Source organism: Tachyglossus aculeatus, chromosome 18, assembly GCF_015852505.1.
Source record: "Tachyglossus aculeatus isolate mTacAcu1 chromosome 18, mTacAcu1.pri, whole genome shotgun sequence".
In the NCBI taxonomy this organism is placed as follows: domain Eukaryota; kingdom Metazoa; phylum Chordata; class Mammalia; order Monotremata; family Tachyglossidae; genus Tachyglossus; species Tachyglossus aculeatus.
Window position 1 is genome coordinate 14,330,572 of NC_052083.1, and position 15,708 is coordinate 14,346,279.

The 15,708-nt window shown below is 43.3% G+C and overlaps 1 protein-coding gene across 1 annotated transcript in view; it reads left to right on the plus strand.

Moving 5' to 3' along the window:
- CNTNAP2 (contactin associated protein 2) overlaps positions 1–15,708 on the plus strand; it is a 1,198,489-nt gene that overhangs the window by 1,100,671 nt on the left and 82,110 nt on the right. Inside the window, exon 21 of the mRNA XM_038760181.1 lies at positions 1,608–1,701. Coding sequence (XP_038616109.1) covers positions 1,608–1,701 — 94 coding nt within the window. The remainder of the gene's footprint in view (positions 1–1,607; positions 1,702–15,708) is intronic.

Genomic DNA, 15,708 nt, shown 5'->3' on the forward strand with positions numbered 1-15,708 from the left:
CTACTTCTCACCCTTGCTCCAGTCACAGACTCACCGGCCCGTGCCCTCTCTGTACTGTAAACTAGAAATATGATAATGATAATAATAATGATGATATTTGTTAAGCACTTACTGTGTGCCGTGCACTGTACTAAGCACTGGGGTGGATATAAACAAAAAGAGTTGGACACAGTCCCTGTCCCCTGTAAGGCCCACAGTCTCAATGCCCATTTTACAGATGAGGTAATCAAGGCATGGAGAAATCAAATGACTTGCCCAAGGTCACACAGCAGACAAGTGGTAGAATCGGGATTAGAACCCATGACCTTCTGACTGCCGGGCCGTGCTACTTCTATGTCCCACATGGGGCTGACAGTAGTAATTAATAAAATTAAATTTAAAATAAAAATAAAAAGGGTGACTGTTGTCGGATCCATAGTGGACGGTGCGCCGACTCATAGAAAGCAGACTGTTCTGGACAAAATCAGGCAAAGTCACCCTAGGCCTGCCCAACGTGAGCTGTAGTGAAATGGCAGAAATTCCCCTTACTGGTGTATGATTTACAAATTCCCACTGGGTGGCAGGAAAACCCAGCTATTCATAAAAAGGCTTCACAATGTGCTGAGGGATGAGAGCATTTTTCCCCCCTCTCAAAATGAAAATTCTGAGAGGATTTATAATTTCATCTTCCTTAACCTGTAATGTTGAGAACACCTGAAAATGAAAAGAAGATAAAAAGAGCAAATGACCTGCCTACCCTCCCAACCCTGAATTACAATATATTCTTCAATTTTCTCTCCCAGACATTGACATTTTAGCAGCTGTTTTCGTGGCTCCTGCTTTCAGGGACAGTTAGGAAAAAAATCATTTGTGTGGATATGGCTCTCCCCTTCATTCTTCTTTCTTGTATATGAAACAAAGGGTAAAACTTGGGCAGTAACTTTTCATGGGAAGAGATTTATCAAACAGAGAAGTGTTGCTCAATGGAGAGAGTGTGGGCCTGGGATCCAGGACCTGAGTTCTAATCTTGATTCTTTCACTTGCCTGCTATGTGACCTTGGGTAAGTCACTTAACTTCTCTGTACCTAAGTTGTCTCTCCTGACAGGTGGTGATTAAATACATGTTCTCCCTCTCTCCTAGACTCTGAGCACCATGTAGGACAGGAATTGTGCCCAATATTATGATCTCGTACCTATCCCACTGCTTGGCACATAGTAAGTGCTTAACAAATATTCCAAGACAGTAGGTGAATGCAGTGAAGGACAGGTAGGTGCAAGAAGAGGCTGAGTTCCATAGGTAGGGTTTTTCTCATAGGTTGGGTGTCTTTTGGAAAAGCAGAAATTCTCTTTTGTTCTCAGAGCTGCTCAGAGTATTTCTCAAGGTGCCACTTCATAGGCCAGTTTAGTTTGTCACTTTTAGGCTTGGGAATGGGGTAACTCTGAAAGGCAGGACAGAGGTTTTAAGTGGCTTGTCCAGCTAGGTTTAACAAGAATTTCAGGTAGTAATAATAGTAATCATATTTGTTATTAACAGTGCTGTTATCCCTTAGGGATAGTGTGAGTATGAAACCAGATAACAGATCATTCTTCTAAAATTTTCTCCTGTTCTTTGTTTTTTCTTTCCCCAGCTTGACCATTACCCTCCATCAAGTTACAGCCTGCCAGTCGCATCTGATATAGTGTTCAATTCCCCGAAGTCACTCTTTCTAGGAAAAGTTATAGGTAAGACTTTCATTTTGTTTAAGGCTAAGATTGGGATTATAACCGACGCGTGGCAAACTTGACTTCTGATTTCTGAAACTGCTGTGATGTTTCATTGACTGACCGAAGCGTTGACCATATAACAGTGTGAAGATAATGAAAACAGACCAAGTGGTTTGCGGTGGAAAATGAGTCGTGATGTCTTTTGTTAGGAGTGAAGGACAGTATGGTTTGTTGGGGGTTTTTTGTGAATCCTAGAGTATTTTGGTTTCCCGTGAAATTTATGAGTCAAAAAATCTTTAAACTTTAAACCAATTTTACTTAGTAGTGGCAAACATCAAGTAGCAGCTTTAAAATTACACATAATAGATCACAGGTAAATCCAATTTTCCATTGTTTCTATCTGTAAAGTTCAGATTTTTTTATGGATTACTCTGTTTCTTCCTCCAGCCTAAATTTCCCTTCCATCCCACCCATACCAGGATTTTTCAGGGGCAGGAATCGCTCAGGAAAGGGGACAGTAGTGTTACGACCCTCATGTAACTTTATTTTGATTTCCTTTGTTCCCCAAAAATATTCACTTTTCTGGAAATCTACCCTCAAGCAGACAGTCGGGAGATAACTTCTTTTGGATTGATTTCATCTGCAGTTTAGATAGCAATGAAACCCATACAAGAATGTTATTAACTTATAAATACCTAGGTCATGGGATAAAATAGGGAACCAGGAGTTCTTTATGTTAAAGAATAAATTGAAAAGAAGGGGATTGAGTGATACTTAGAGGAAGTGGAATTGCACTGCAAAGCTCAAGCATCTTTTCCTGTCCTGGGCATGCTCCCTCTTTGCATATTTGAGCACAGGGCAATTTATCGAGGGTGATATTTAAAGTATTTGCATTTCCTTTTTTCACTATTGCCTTTTGTAGATTTGTAAAGTGAGTATTCCCAGCAGTCTTGGGCAGTCTTGGGACAAGATTCCTGGTTCACTTTCTCACCTGGGATCCTGAACCATATTCCCTAAATCATCATTAAGGTTTTAGGTTTGGTCCTACCTAAGCGGATAGAGTAGATCTGACATCGGCACCCCCATGACCAAAGCTTATGTGCTGAAGGATGAAAAGGGAGGTGTCCTGAAGAGGTTTGGTGAAACCTGGATGAAATAGAGTCTGTAGCAATTCACTGAAAAAAAAATCCCAGATATGATACACACAGGTAATATGAAGTGTCTATACCCATGCTCCTTTAAAATGAAATGCATCAGCTTCCATTATCTTGGGAAAACCTTTTCCTTTTGACTGCAGTGTTGTGCTTTCACTGTGGACTAATCCTGAGCTTGTACTCTTGCTTTAGTTTTATTAAAGGGTGGAAGTCAAATATGCATTTTAGCAGAATGGCAGGCAGGCATTGTGGAAGAGGCATGGGCGTTTAACACTGAGGTAATGATGGTAAGCCAATAGGCAGGAGCTGTGTGATGGAAGAGAGGATGATGGAAAATCCATAGGTCCCCTGACCCTGATGGGGGCTGGGTCTTGCTGACTGAAAAGGCGAGAGCAGTGGGAGTGAGGGCCGGTTTCCACCCCAACACCCCCTCTGAGGCAGCCCCCGGACCCTCCGTGCCTCTCCCAGATCCAGGCTGGACTATCTGCAGAGGAAACAACACTGCTGATGGCCGGCTGACATTGTGCCATGGCCTCAGAGGTGCCAGCGCTGATTTGGGGCCCAGTCTTCTCCACACACACACAACCGAGAGGGCCCCAGAACAGTAAGAAGCAACCCAGCTTTCACCCCGCCAGGGTGTCCCTAGTCTAGAAGCATTGTGTCTTAGTGGATAGAGCCTGGACGTGGGAGTCAGAAGGACCTGGGTTCTAATCCCAACTTTGCCATTTGTCTGCTGCGTGACCTTGGGAAAGTCACTTCAGTTCTCTGTGCCTCATTTCCCTCATCTGCCAAATGAGGATTGAGACAGTGAGCCCTATGTGGGACAGAAACTGTATCCAACCCGATTATCTCATATCTACCCCAGTGTTTAGTACAGTGCCTGGCACATAGCAAACGCTTAACAAATACCACAGTTATTATTATTATTATTATTATTGCTAGAACAGTCGTCAGGCATGCCAGCCCCCACCCTGAGCTTTGGCACCAAAGAGAAAAGCAAGGATTGCTTTGAAACGATTCATCCCTCTAGACTATGAGCTCCTTGTCTTGTCTTATGCCGTGGAGTCGTCTCCGACCCATAGCGATGCCATGGACACATCTCTTCCAGAATGCCCCACCTCCATCAGCAATCGTTCTGGTACTGTATCCACATTGTTTTCTTGGTAAAAATCCAGAAGTGGTTTACCATTGTCTCCTTCCGCACAGTAACCTTGAGTCTCTGCCCTCGACTCTCTCTCCTGGGCCACTGCTGCGCAGCAGGGGTGAGTTTTAACTTAGAGCAGATTGCCTTCCACTCGCTAGCCACTGCCCGAGCTAGGAATGGAATGGGTATGCCTCTACTTGACTCTCCCTCTGGTATTTGAGACTGTTAGAGGACTGGAAACTCTTCAGGTGCAAAGCCTGAGAGGGGACAAACTTCTACCAACTCTATTATATAGTACTCTCCAAATGTTTAGTACAGTGCTCTGCACACAGTAAAAGCCTGATAAATGCGACTGATTACTTGCACCGACACTTATTTTTTAGCTGTTGTGTCATTGCAGGGGTGGGTTCCAGCTTCGTTTTCATTTTCCCATTTAATTTTGTCTCCAAGCACAGTGCTTTGCAAATAGTAAGCGCTTAATAAATGCCATTATTATTATTATTATTATTAAAAGAAAAACAAAACAATAATTCTACTGTGCAATTTTGGAAAAATATATCTGGAAAGAAACTGACTTATTGATCGCAGATAACCACTGCCCTCTTTGACCATTCCTATCGACCGATCAATCTTTATATTTCTCTTCGGGGCTGCTGAAAGGAAGTAAGACAAGTCAAGGTTAACTTTCTTTCATTTGGATTTAATGTAGTTTGAATGACTGCTGGGGCCGGTGTGGGCAAAGCTGCCGTTATTCACAGCCGCTCAGAGAAAGGTCCTTAGTCTTCTTCCACGTTCTGTGATTAATCCTGGACTTTTACCTTCCTCCCTCCCTATTTGTCATGTTGCCTTTAACACATCCTAGCGTCTTGTCAAACCAACTAAACGGGAAATTGCAAAAATCATATTTCCTACTTTTACTGCATGTTACTGCAGAGACACTAGCTCAGGCTGGGGGGGAATTGGAGGAACCGAGGGCCAGATCTGCAATTAACTGTGGTATTTGTTAAGCACCTTCTATGTGCCAAGCACTGTTCTAAGTACTGGGGTAGATATAAGGTAATCAGGTTGGACACAGTCCTTGTCCCTCATGGGGCTCACAGTCTTAATCCCCATTTTACAGATGAGGTAACTGAGGCACAGAGAAGTGAAGTGACTTGCCCAAGGTCACAGAGCAGACAAGAGATGGAGCCTGGATTAGAACCCAGGTCCTTCTGACTCCCAGGCCCAAACTCTATCCACTATGCCACACTGCTTGTGCCCATCCTTAAAAATTGAAAAATAAAATCCTAGTAATTAGGGATGGCTTAGCTTAATATCAATACCTGGGACGACGTTCGAATAAATGATCAGTCAATCTGAAACCAACTAGAAGAGCATAGACGATTAGGAAAGCCACAACATGCTTTGTGAAAAGCCAGTCATTTCAGAGAACTGTAATCTCTTTTAATAAATAATAATAATGTTGGTATTTGTTAAGTGCTTACTATGTGCCAAGCACTGTTCTAAGCTCTGGGGGGGATACAAGGTGATCAGATTGTCCCACGTGGGGCTCACAGTCTTCATCCCCATTTTCCAGATGAGGTAACTGAGGCCCAGAGACGTTAAGTGACTTGCCCAAGGTCACACAGCAGATAGGTGGCAGAGCCGGGATTCGAACCTATGACCTCTGACTCCAAAGCCCGTGTTCTTTCCACTGAGGCACGCTGCTCCTCCATCATCTCTTTTGATGATAGAATCCCAGACACAAAGGAGGAGTGCTATTGAACGTTATCTAGTTGGTCTCTAGTAGTCCTTGACATCATTACAATTATAATAATTATGGAATTAGTTAAGCACTTACTATGGGTCAAACACTGTTCTAAGCGCTGGGGTAGATACGAGTTAATTAGGTTGGACACAGCTCCTGTCTCACAATGGGTCACACAGTCTAAGCAGGAGGGAGAACAGTTACGTTATCCCTATTTGACTGATGAGGAAACCAGAGAAGTGAAGTGACTTGCCCAACGTCACACAGCAGGCCATTGGGAGAGCTGGGATTAGAACTCAGATCATCTGACTCTCAAACCCATGTTCTTTCCACTAGGCCAAGCTGCCTCATCCCTTAAAGCATTCTACAGTGATTGGGTATCAGTCTTTTAGCCTTTATGCCCATGAATGGTCTCTGTTTTGAAGGGCATATAAGGTCAGCTCCATGATGTGGCTGTCACAAACTAGAAAACTGTGGTGATTTGAACCTCTGTCTAAGCACTGTACAGAGCCATTAAAATCATGTTCAGTATATTAGCATGTTATAATAATAAAGTGGTATTTGTTAAGTGCTTACTATGTACAAGGTATTAACGTTACTTTGCATTTTTGAGGACTTTATGCAAAACATTATTCTTATGTGTGGTTGATTTCTGTTCATGGAAATTATCAGACTCATCACCACTCCAGCACGATAGCCCTTGGTGTAACAGCAAAGCTCTATGGCCTAACAGAAAAGAGCCCAGACCTTGGCATCAGAGGGACCTGGCTTCTAATGTTCTTATGGTATTTGTACTTAATTTGTGCCAGGCCCTGTATTTATCATTGGGGTAGATACAAGGCAATCAGGATGGACAGTGAGGCTCACTGTCTTCATCCCCAGGTTACAGATGAGGTAACTGAGGCCCAGAGAAGTCATGCAACTTGCCCAAGGTCGCACAGCAGGTAAAGTGGCAAAGCTGTGGATTAAAACCCAGGTCCTTCTGACTCCAGGGCTGAGCTTTATCCACTAGGCCATGCTGCTTCCCAAGCACTTAAAACGGTGCTCAGCGCACAGTAAGCACTGGATAAGAAACATTGGTTGTTGGATTGATTGGCTGTTTTTCCTTGTATTGAACCGTTCTGTGGTCCTTTGGGGTCCCCTTACCAGGCAAAATAGCTCCCTTGGGTTCCCAGATTCCAATCTGCTCCTCAGGGAGCTCAGCTCCAGAATTTAAGTTGGTACATAGGTTTCATAGTGTAAAAGCCAGATCTGCACTTCAGAATTAGTGTTCTCCCTTAGGGTAGATTTGCAGACAAAAGCTTCCTGATTGGATGTCAGTGGGTCAGATTCTCTCCCTGCCTTGTCATTAACACCCACTCTTAGGCCCGTGTAAACAAAACGCTCGCAGGGAGAAAAACCAGCATCAGACAATATCATCAGTTTTTTTTTTTAAAAGATCAGAAATGATTAAAACTCTCTTCCCTGTTTTCTATTTGCATAATTCGATCAGCTCTAGTAGAACTGAAAAATGGGCTGCCGTCTTCCAAATATTGCAAATTACCCTTTAATTGAATATTTAAATAGAAGGAACTAGATATTTTAAAAAGAAAAATACAGTGTTCCTCAAGTCATAGCGATAAATCTGGCTAAACTGTGGGAATTTTATATCAGTATTTCCATCATTCACTGTACGAAGCACTTGGGAGAGTACAATATAAAATAAATAGACACATTTTAGACTGTGAGCCCACTGTTGGGTAGGGACTGTCTCTATATGTTGCCAATTTGTACTTCCCAAGCGCTTAGTACAGTGCTGTGCACATAGTAAGTGCTCAATAAATACGATTGATTGATTGATTGATTGATTCCCTGATCACAACCAGCACACAGTCTAGAAGGGGAGACAGACATTAATCTAATAAATATCATCAATGGTATTTTATGAGTGTTTGCTGTGTGCAGAGCACTGTGCTAAACACTTGACAATATTGTCAGTAACTACTCAGCTCATATATATAGCCTGGACTCCATTTTCTGAGATGGACTCTGCTTGTTTTTTAGGCTGTATGTTCATGAATGGTCTCTGTTTCGAAGGGCATATAAGGTCAGCTCCATGATGTGGCTGTCAAACTAGAAAACTGGTGATTTGAACCTCTGTCTAACCCCTTTGCCTTCTGTAATTCCACAGAGCTAAACTTACATGCCCATCAAAATAGAGGTGAATCCAAGCCTCAGAACTTGTGGAGTCAGGTTTAATTTTTTTTTTTTAAAAAAAAGCAACACTGGAGACGTCAGCATCTGCCACTTGCTGGCCAACTGGGAAGTCACAAAAGAGTAATTTAAGTTTAAGATGAAAATGATTTGATAAAAAGCAAATTTTGAGACTAGAAACTTGAAAAATGAGCTGCAAAAAGAAATCTCTTTAACTAGAATAACGTGACAAGAGGAAAAATACGTAGGCCATTATTTTAAGATATAATTGGTGTCTTTCTCAAAAGGTACCAAATTGAAGCTAATTATCTCATTTTTAATATCATTAAAAAGCAACTAGTTTCCATTCTAAGGTGATAGTTTTACAATTTGTATAAGCAGGGTACTAACTGACACTAATAATGAGTTACTAAAGGAAAGAACAGAAAACACATAATGCTCTTATTTGTCGAAATTCTACATCCTGTATTAGTGATTTGGAGAGTAGCAGGGTTTATTTGTTAAAACAATAAAACCTTCTGCAGGTGAAAGTGAAGAACTGAGCTGCCTCTTTTGATGGCCAGGATCTTAGGCAGGGAGGAAAAAATAGAAACTTGAGACAGAGAAGCAAGGAGCATGATTACAGACAAACTTCCTAGATCCCAAATGTCCACGGTTCAGTTATATTCCGTCTCTTCACGTGCAACAATGACTGCTTATAGGCTCACATGTTCTTACATCAACAAACACCATTAAAGAGAATTTAATTTTTGAAAATAAAAGAATCTCAGAATCTACTATATATTGCATGTTATATTATAGATTATCTTAATCCATCAATCGATGGCATTTATCAAGTGCTTACTGTGTGCAGTAAAAGTTGGTAGACAAAATCCCTGCCTTCAAGGAGCTTGCAATCTAGCTGGGGTGATGGACAGGGGATACAGAATCAAGTGCATAGGTAACGTATTAAAGAGGGAAAATAGAAGAGAGGGGAGTCAGGGAAGATTTCCAGGAGGTGATGTGGTTTTCAAGATGGGAGGAGTGGTGGTCCACCGGTTATGAAGTGGGGTGGGAGTTACAGGAGGATGGGCATGAACAAGGGGTCCAGTGGTGAGAGAGAAAAAAGTGAGGCCCAGTAAACAGGTTGGTGTGAATCAATCGTATTTATTGAGTGCTTACTGTGTGCAGAGCACTGTACTAAGCACTTAGCATTGTACTGTGAAGAGGAGCGAAGTGTGCAGGCTGGGTTGTAGTGGCAGAAGAACAAGGATAAGTAGTGGAGAGAGAACTGCTTTAGCTCCTGGCTCTAAGGATGCTTGCCCCTTCCTTCCTCTCCCCCTCAACCCCCTCTCCATCCCCCCATCTTACCTCCTTCCCTTCCCCACAGCACCTTTATATATGTATATATGTTTGTACATAGTTATTACTCTATTTATTTATTTATTTATTTTACTTGTACATATCTATTCTATTTATTTTATTTTGTTAGTATGTTTGGTTTTGTTCTCTGTCTCCCCCTTTTAGACTGTGAGCCCACTGTTGGGTGGGGACTGTCTCTATATGTTGCCAACTTGTACTTCCCAAGCACTTAGTACGGTGCTCTGCACACAGTAAGTGCTCAATAAATACGATTGATGATGATGATGATGATGATGAGTGGATAGACAACCACTGAAGGCTAGTGAGGAGTAAAATGATGTTCACAGAATGATGTGTTAGAAAAATGGCCGGGGCAGCCACATGAAGTGTGGACAAAAAGGGAGGGAGGTCATTGAAACACTCCCTACAATATGGAATTATTTTTAGATTTAAAATGGGTGTGCATTATTGTCATATATTGGTTTATAGAATATGCACTATGCTCTATTGCATTTACTACTAATAATTATAACTATAATGGTACTTGTAAAGTGCTTACTATGTGCCAAGCACTGTTCTAAGCACTGGGGAAGATACAAGTTAATCAGGTTGGCCACAGTCCCTGTCCCATATAGGGTTCACACTCTTAATCCCCATTTTACAGATGAGGTAACTGAGGCCCAGAAAAGTGAAGTGATTGGCCCAAGTTCACACAGCATTTGCTCTCCATCCCTTTGGAATGTAGCTCACCAGGGTGGAAAGAAAGTTGTGGATCTCAATTTAAAAGGCTGTTGAGTGCCAAACAAAATGCACGGTAGGCAAAAACAGCATGAACTTCAAAGATTAGCAACAGGCTGCAGCAAGCCTCTAGAAGAGACCAGCCTTGCTCTGAATTTGCCACTAGCAGAAAGGGAGTACAAGCCAGCTACAGAAAAACAAACATTTGCCTGGAAGAGTTATTTGGTCTCTTAAAAATACATATTGAGTGATTAATTCTGTTATAAAAAAGGCATTAAAAGTTTACAATACATAGTTCATTTAAGTAGTTTGTTTTCTGTCTCAATGCCTCAGCAAGGTCTTTGAAGTTCCTAGTGCTCAGGAAAAGGGTAGGCTCTTCAGTGTAAATAAGTTTTTTTCTGCCTTTACATCCTGCTATTAACAGACTAGAGTTGTGCCATTTGCTCCATTAAATAAGCAAGCAAAAATTTTGGCTAAGGTACCTTGCTTTCAAGAGGAAGTTTCCACCAGCTAATTAACTCTAAGTGCTCCTACAAAGCAAATATCCCCTTGGGCAATAAAACTGCTGTTTCTCTGTTCATTTGCTCACCTCTCTAGCAAGGCACAGTAGCTAATTTGGAGAACCCATTTAAAGAGCCCTGATCATCTTTAATAACTGTGGTATTTGTTAAGCGCTCACTAAGTTCAAGCACTGTACTAAGCACTGAGGTAGATACAAGCTAATCAGGTCCCACATAGGGCTCACGGTCCTACGTGGAGGGAGAACTCCTCTAGACTGTAAGCCTCTTGTGGGCAGAGAAGGTGTCTACCAACTCGGTTACAGTGTATTTTCCCAAGCACTTAGTACAGTACTCTGCACACAGTAAGCGCTCAATAAATACAATTCAATGAATGAATGCTGAGTTCTAAGATCTGAATTCTGAGATCTTTTAAAGATCAGGGCTCGTTAGTACAGTACTCTTCACACAGTTAAGTCCTCAATAAATGCAATTGAATGAATGAATGAATGAATGAATGCTGAGGGGGGGTGAAAAAAGGTACAAATCCAAGTGTGGGGGCAATACAGAAGGGAGTGGGAGTGGGTATATGCTACTTGCTTTGTTTTGTTGGCTGTCTTCCCCCTTCTATACTGTGAGCCCGCTGTTGGGTAAGGATTATCTCTCTTGCCAAATTGTACTTTCCAAGCGCTTAGTACAGTGCTCTGTACACAGTAAGCACTCAATGTATACCTTTGAATGAATGAATGAAGAAGAAAAGAAGGCTTAGTTGGGGAAGGCCTCTTGGAGTTCAAACGTTCAAATCCTGGCTCCACCAATTGTCAGCTGTGTGACTTTGGGAAAGTCACTTAACTTCTCTGTGCCTCAGTTCCCTCATCTGTAAAATGGGGATTAAGACTGTGAGCCCCCCGTGGGACAACCTGATCACCTTGTAACCCCCCCAGCGCTTAGAACATCATCAATCGTATTTATTGAGCGCTTACTGTGTGCAGAGCACTGTACTAAGTGCTTGGGAAGTACAAATTGGCAACATATAGAGACAGTCCCTACCCAGCAGTGGGCTCACAGTCTAAAAGAGTGCTTTGCACATAGTAAGCACTTAATAAATGCCATTATTATTATTATTAAAAAGGCTCTGAAGGTGGAGAGAGTAATTGTCGGATGTGAAGAGGGAGGGTGTTCCAGGCCAGAGGCAGGATGTGGACGAGAGAGAGAGGTCAGAGGCAAGGTAGACAAGATTGAGGTATAGTGAGTAGGTTGGCATTAGAGAGGAGTGAAATGTGTAGGCTGGGTCTTAGTAGGAAATCGGAGAGGTAAGGTAGGAGGGGGCAAGGTGAATGAGTGCTTTAAAGTCAGTGAGTCGGTTTGCACTCCTGGAATGCTAATACCCCACTAAGAGGCAGCTGAGAGGGGTAACCCAGGATGCTAGGGGAAGGAAAACCGCATGGGTCAGTGAAAATCTTTGTCCTTTCCAACAGCCTCTCTTCCCTCTGGCTCCATGCATCTGGATGTCTTTTTCCATCACAATTTCCCAAATCCCCACAGGTTCTCTTCCTCCAAGGCCCTCTCCTTTTCCTCAGAATGGAGAAGTGGCAAGACAGATAGTGATTGGAGAAAAACTCCTGATCCCATTTGCAGTCGTTTCTGAGATACAACCAAAATCCTCCCGGAAACGGATGGTCATAGACGTGTGTGCTTATAGAGCTCTCATTCACATGCAAGGCCAAGCTTCGGTTGGTGGCATTCTAGGTATGTCTGCTGGTGTTGCTGAAAAACTGTTCGATTGATCGATTGCACCCTGTGTGCGCATAAAGACTTCCTTTGCACACTGATGTGTTTACTAGTTGTAGTGGCTGGCTAATGGCAGATCTGCTTTGTGATTTCCCAATTGCCCAGAAGCCTCTGCCCAAGGGAGACCAATGCCTCTCTCCTAACTGGTGTGTCTCCTGCAGTTGTCTTCTAGGAGTCAGTGTCCAAACCCTGTCATGGGATATTTTATTTCACCTGAGAAGCACTGTGGTCTAGTGGGAAGAACCTAGGAGTCAGAAGGACCTGGATTCTCATTCCGACTCCACCACTTGTCTGCTGTGTGATCTTGGGCCAGTCGCTTAGTGTCTCTGTGCCTTCACTACCTCATCTGTAAAATGAGGATTACGACTGTGAGCCCCAAGTGGGGCATGCACCACGTCCAATTTTGTTAGGTATTATCTACCCAGCGTTTAGTACAGTACCTGGCACATAGTATTGTACTCTCCCAAGCACTTAGCAAAGTGCTGTGCACATAGTAAGTGCTTAATAAATGACTGATTGATAGTAAGTGCTTAGCTATGTCTTTAAAATGTTTTTTCTGCCCTCTCTTCTTTTCCTAGCACAGTAGAAAAAAAACTTATTTGGCTCTTTCCTGAAGTATGGAGATTAAAAAAATGACCAGGATAAACTGTGGATTTTGGTAGCAGGGGCTCCTTCAGACAGTTTGTACTGTAAATTGTGGTTACCATGTTCCTCTGAGCACTCTTTGCTGACAGTGTGACCCATAGGATACTGGGCTGGATTGATCACTGGTCTGACTAAGGAGTTGCTTATCTTCTGATGTCACATTTTGCAGTCATCACACTGCCCTCATTGTTTTCTGATGGGAAAGAGGACAGAGGCAAAATTGATAGCATTTATTTGGCATAACTTGATTTACCTGTGTAGAGGAAGAAGTTGAGCTTTTTTAAGCTTAAAATAAAGGATAGAGGAAGGAAATAGAGAGGAAAAATATGAGTAATGCTGTTCCAATAAAAACACTGTATTTTTCCTGACATTTAGAAATCATTCCAAGCATTTTCCCCTGAACTAGTATTGGAAGCCAGAGCCCAGCCATCTGCCAGATGATTGAGAACAATTGGTTTCTCTCTCTCTCTCCTCTCTCTCTCTCTCTCTCTCCCCCTCTCTCCTCATTTTTCCCCCACCCCCCCATCCTCACCTACCCCACTCTGTGTATGTGCAGACTCCAAACCTGACCCTGCACTTTTTGCCAGGGAACCTCAAAGATGTGAAGACATTAGAGAAGGGAAACAAATTAGGGTTGCAATAGAAACTCTTAATCTTTCACGTTGCTTTCCACAGAGTGGGACGGGGTGGGTGAAAACTAGACACTTTTTGTTTTGTGGGATCAAAGCATGTCCTTAGTACCTCCCCTCTCACTCTTAACAGTTTAAGATGAACAGAGGATCAGGATTTAAATAATGCATTCCGCAGGTGTGAATGACAGGCAGCTCCATTATCCATCCTACTTGCTGATGGCACCCACTCTCCTAAATTATCTCAGTAGATTCATTAGAGCAGTTATGCATTTTCCAACTGTAATTAGGTCTCCCATTTCAGTCTTTTATGTCACACCCATCACTCAAACTGACATTCAGTCCCGTTTTTACACAAAGCCATTTGCTGGCACTGGCTTGCCTCTCAATGTGCGAGCGATAAATATGTCAGCCTGCACGGCTTTTACTTCTCTGAGAACCGTCGAAGAACAATAAATCCCTTGCTGTTCCGTGAACCTTTCCGGCAATCTCCTCTGGTTTTTACGCCCATAAGGATTCTGCCTCCATTCTAGTAACTTGAATACACTGTGGCATCAATTGATCTTGCCTTAGTTCCTTATTTTGTTGACTCCCTTCACAATACTGAAACACCTGAGATGGAATTTGCATTCACAAAGATGCTGTGCTTCCAATTTATGACACCAGATATGAAGAGAAAAGGGTCTTCTGAGTCAAGGAGAGTCAAGGAGTCAATCCTGAGTCAAGGATTGCTTCTCAATCCTTAAATGTCCATGGCAGAGCAAAGAAATGGGCTGATCCAAACAAGTGCCCATATAAAATTGACCTTAAGCTTCTACGGTACAGTCGTCCTCTAGACTGTAAGCCTGTCATTTAGACTGTAAACTCATCCTCTGTAAATTCATCCTGTAGACTGTAAACTCATTGTGGGCAGGGCATGTGTCTGTTTATTATTGTATTGTACTCTCCCAAGCACTTAGCACAGTGCTCTGCTCTGCATTCAATCGTATTTACTGAGCACTGACTGTGTGCAGAGCACTGTACTAAGCGCTTGGGAAGTGCAAGTTGGCAACATATAGAGACGGTCCCTACCCAACAGCGGGGATCACAGTCTAGAAGGGGGAGACAGACAACAAAACAAAACATATTAACAAAATAAAATAAACAGAATAAATATGTACAAGTAAAATAAATAGAGTAATAAATATGTACAAACATATATACATATATACAGGTTCTGTGGGGAGGGGAAGGAGGTAAGGAGGGGGGATGGGGAGGGGGTATAGGGGGAGAGGAAGGAGGGGGCTCAGTCTGGGAAGGCCTCCTGGAGGACGTGAGCTCTCAGTAGGGCTTTGAAGGGAGGAAGAGAGCTAGCTTGGCAGATGTGCGGAGGGAGGGCATTCCAGGCCAGGGGGAGGACATGGGCCAGGAGTCGACGGCGGGACAGGCAAGAACGAGGCATGGTGAGGAGATTAGCAGCAGAGGAGCGGAGGGTGCGGGCTGGGCTGTAGAAGGAGAGAAGGGAGGTGACGTAGGAGGGGGCGAGGTGATGGACAGCCTTGAAGCCCAGGGTGAGGAGTTTCTGTCTGATGCACAGATTGATTGGTAGCCACTGGAGATTTTTGAGGAGGGGAGTAACATGCCCAGAGCGTTTCTGCACAGAGACGATCTGGGCAGCGGTGTGAAGTATGGATTGAAGTGGGAAGAGACAGGAGGATGGGAGATCGGAGAGGAGGCTGATGCAGTAATCCAATTGGGATAGGATGAGAGATTGAACGAGCAGGGTAGAGGTTTGAATGGAGAGGAAAGGGTGGATCTTGGTGATGTTGTGGAGGTGAGACCGGCAGGATTTGGTGACGTATTGGCTGTGAGGGGTGAACAAGAGAGTGGAGTCGAGGACGACACCAAGGTTGCGGGCTTGTGAGACAGGAAGGATGGTAGTGCCGTCAACAGTGATGGGAAAGTCAGGGAGAGGGCAGGGTTTGGGAGGGAAGATAAGGAGTTCAGTCTTGGACATGCTGAGTTTTAAATGGCGGGCAGACATCTAGATGGAGATGTCCTGAAGGCAGGAGGAGATGCGAGCCTGGAGGGAGGGAGAGAGAGCAGGGGCAGAGATGTAGATTTGGGTGTCATCATCGTAGAGATGATAGCTGAAGCTGTGGGAGCC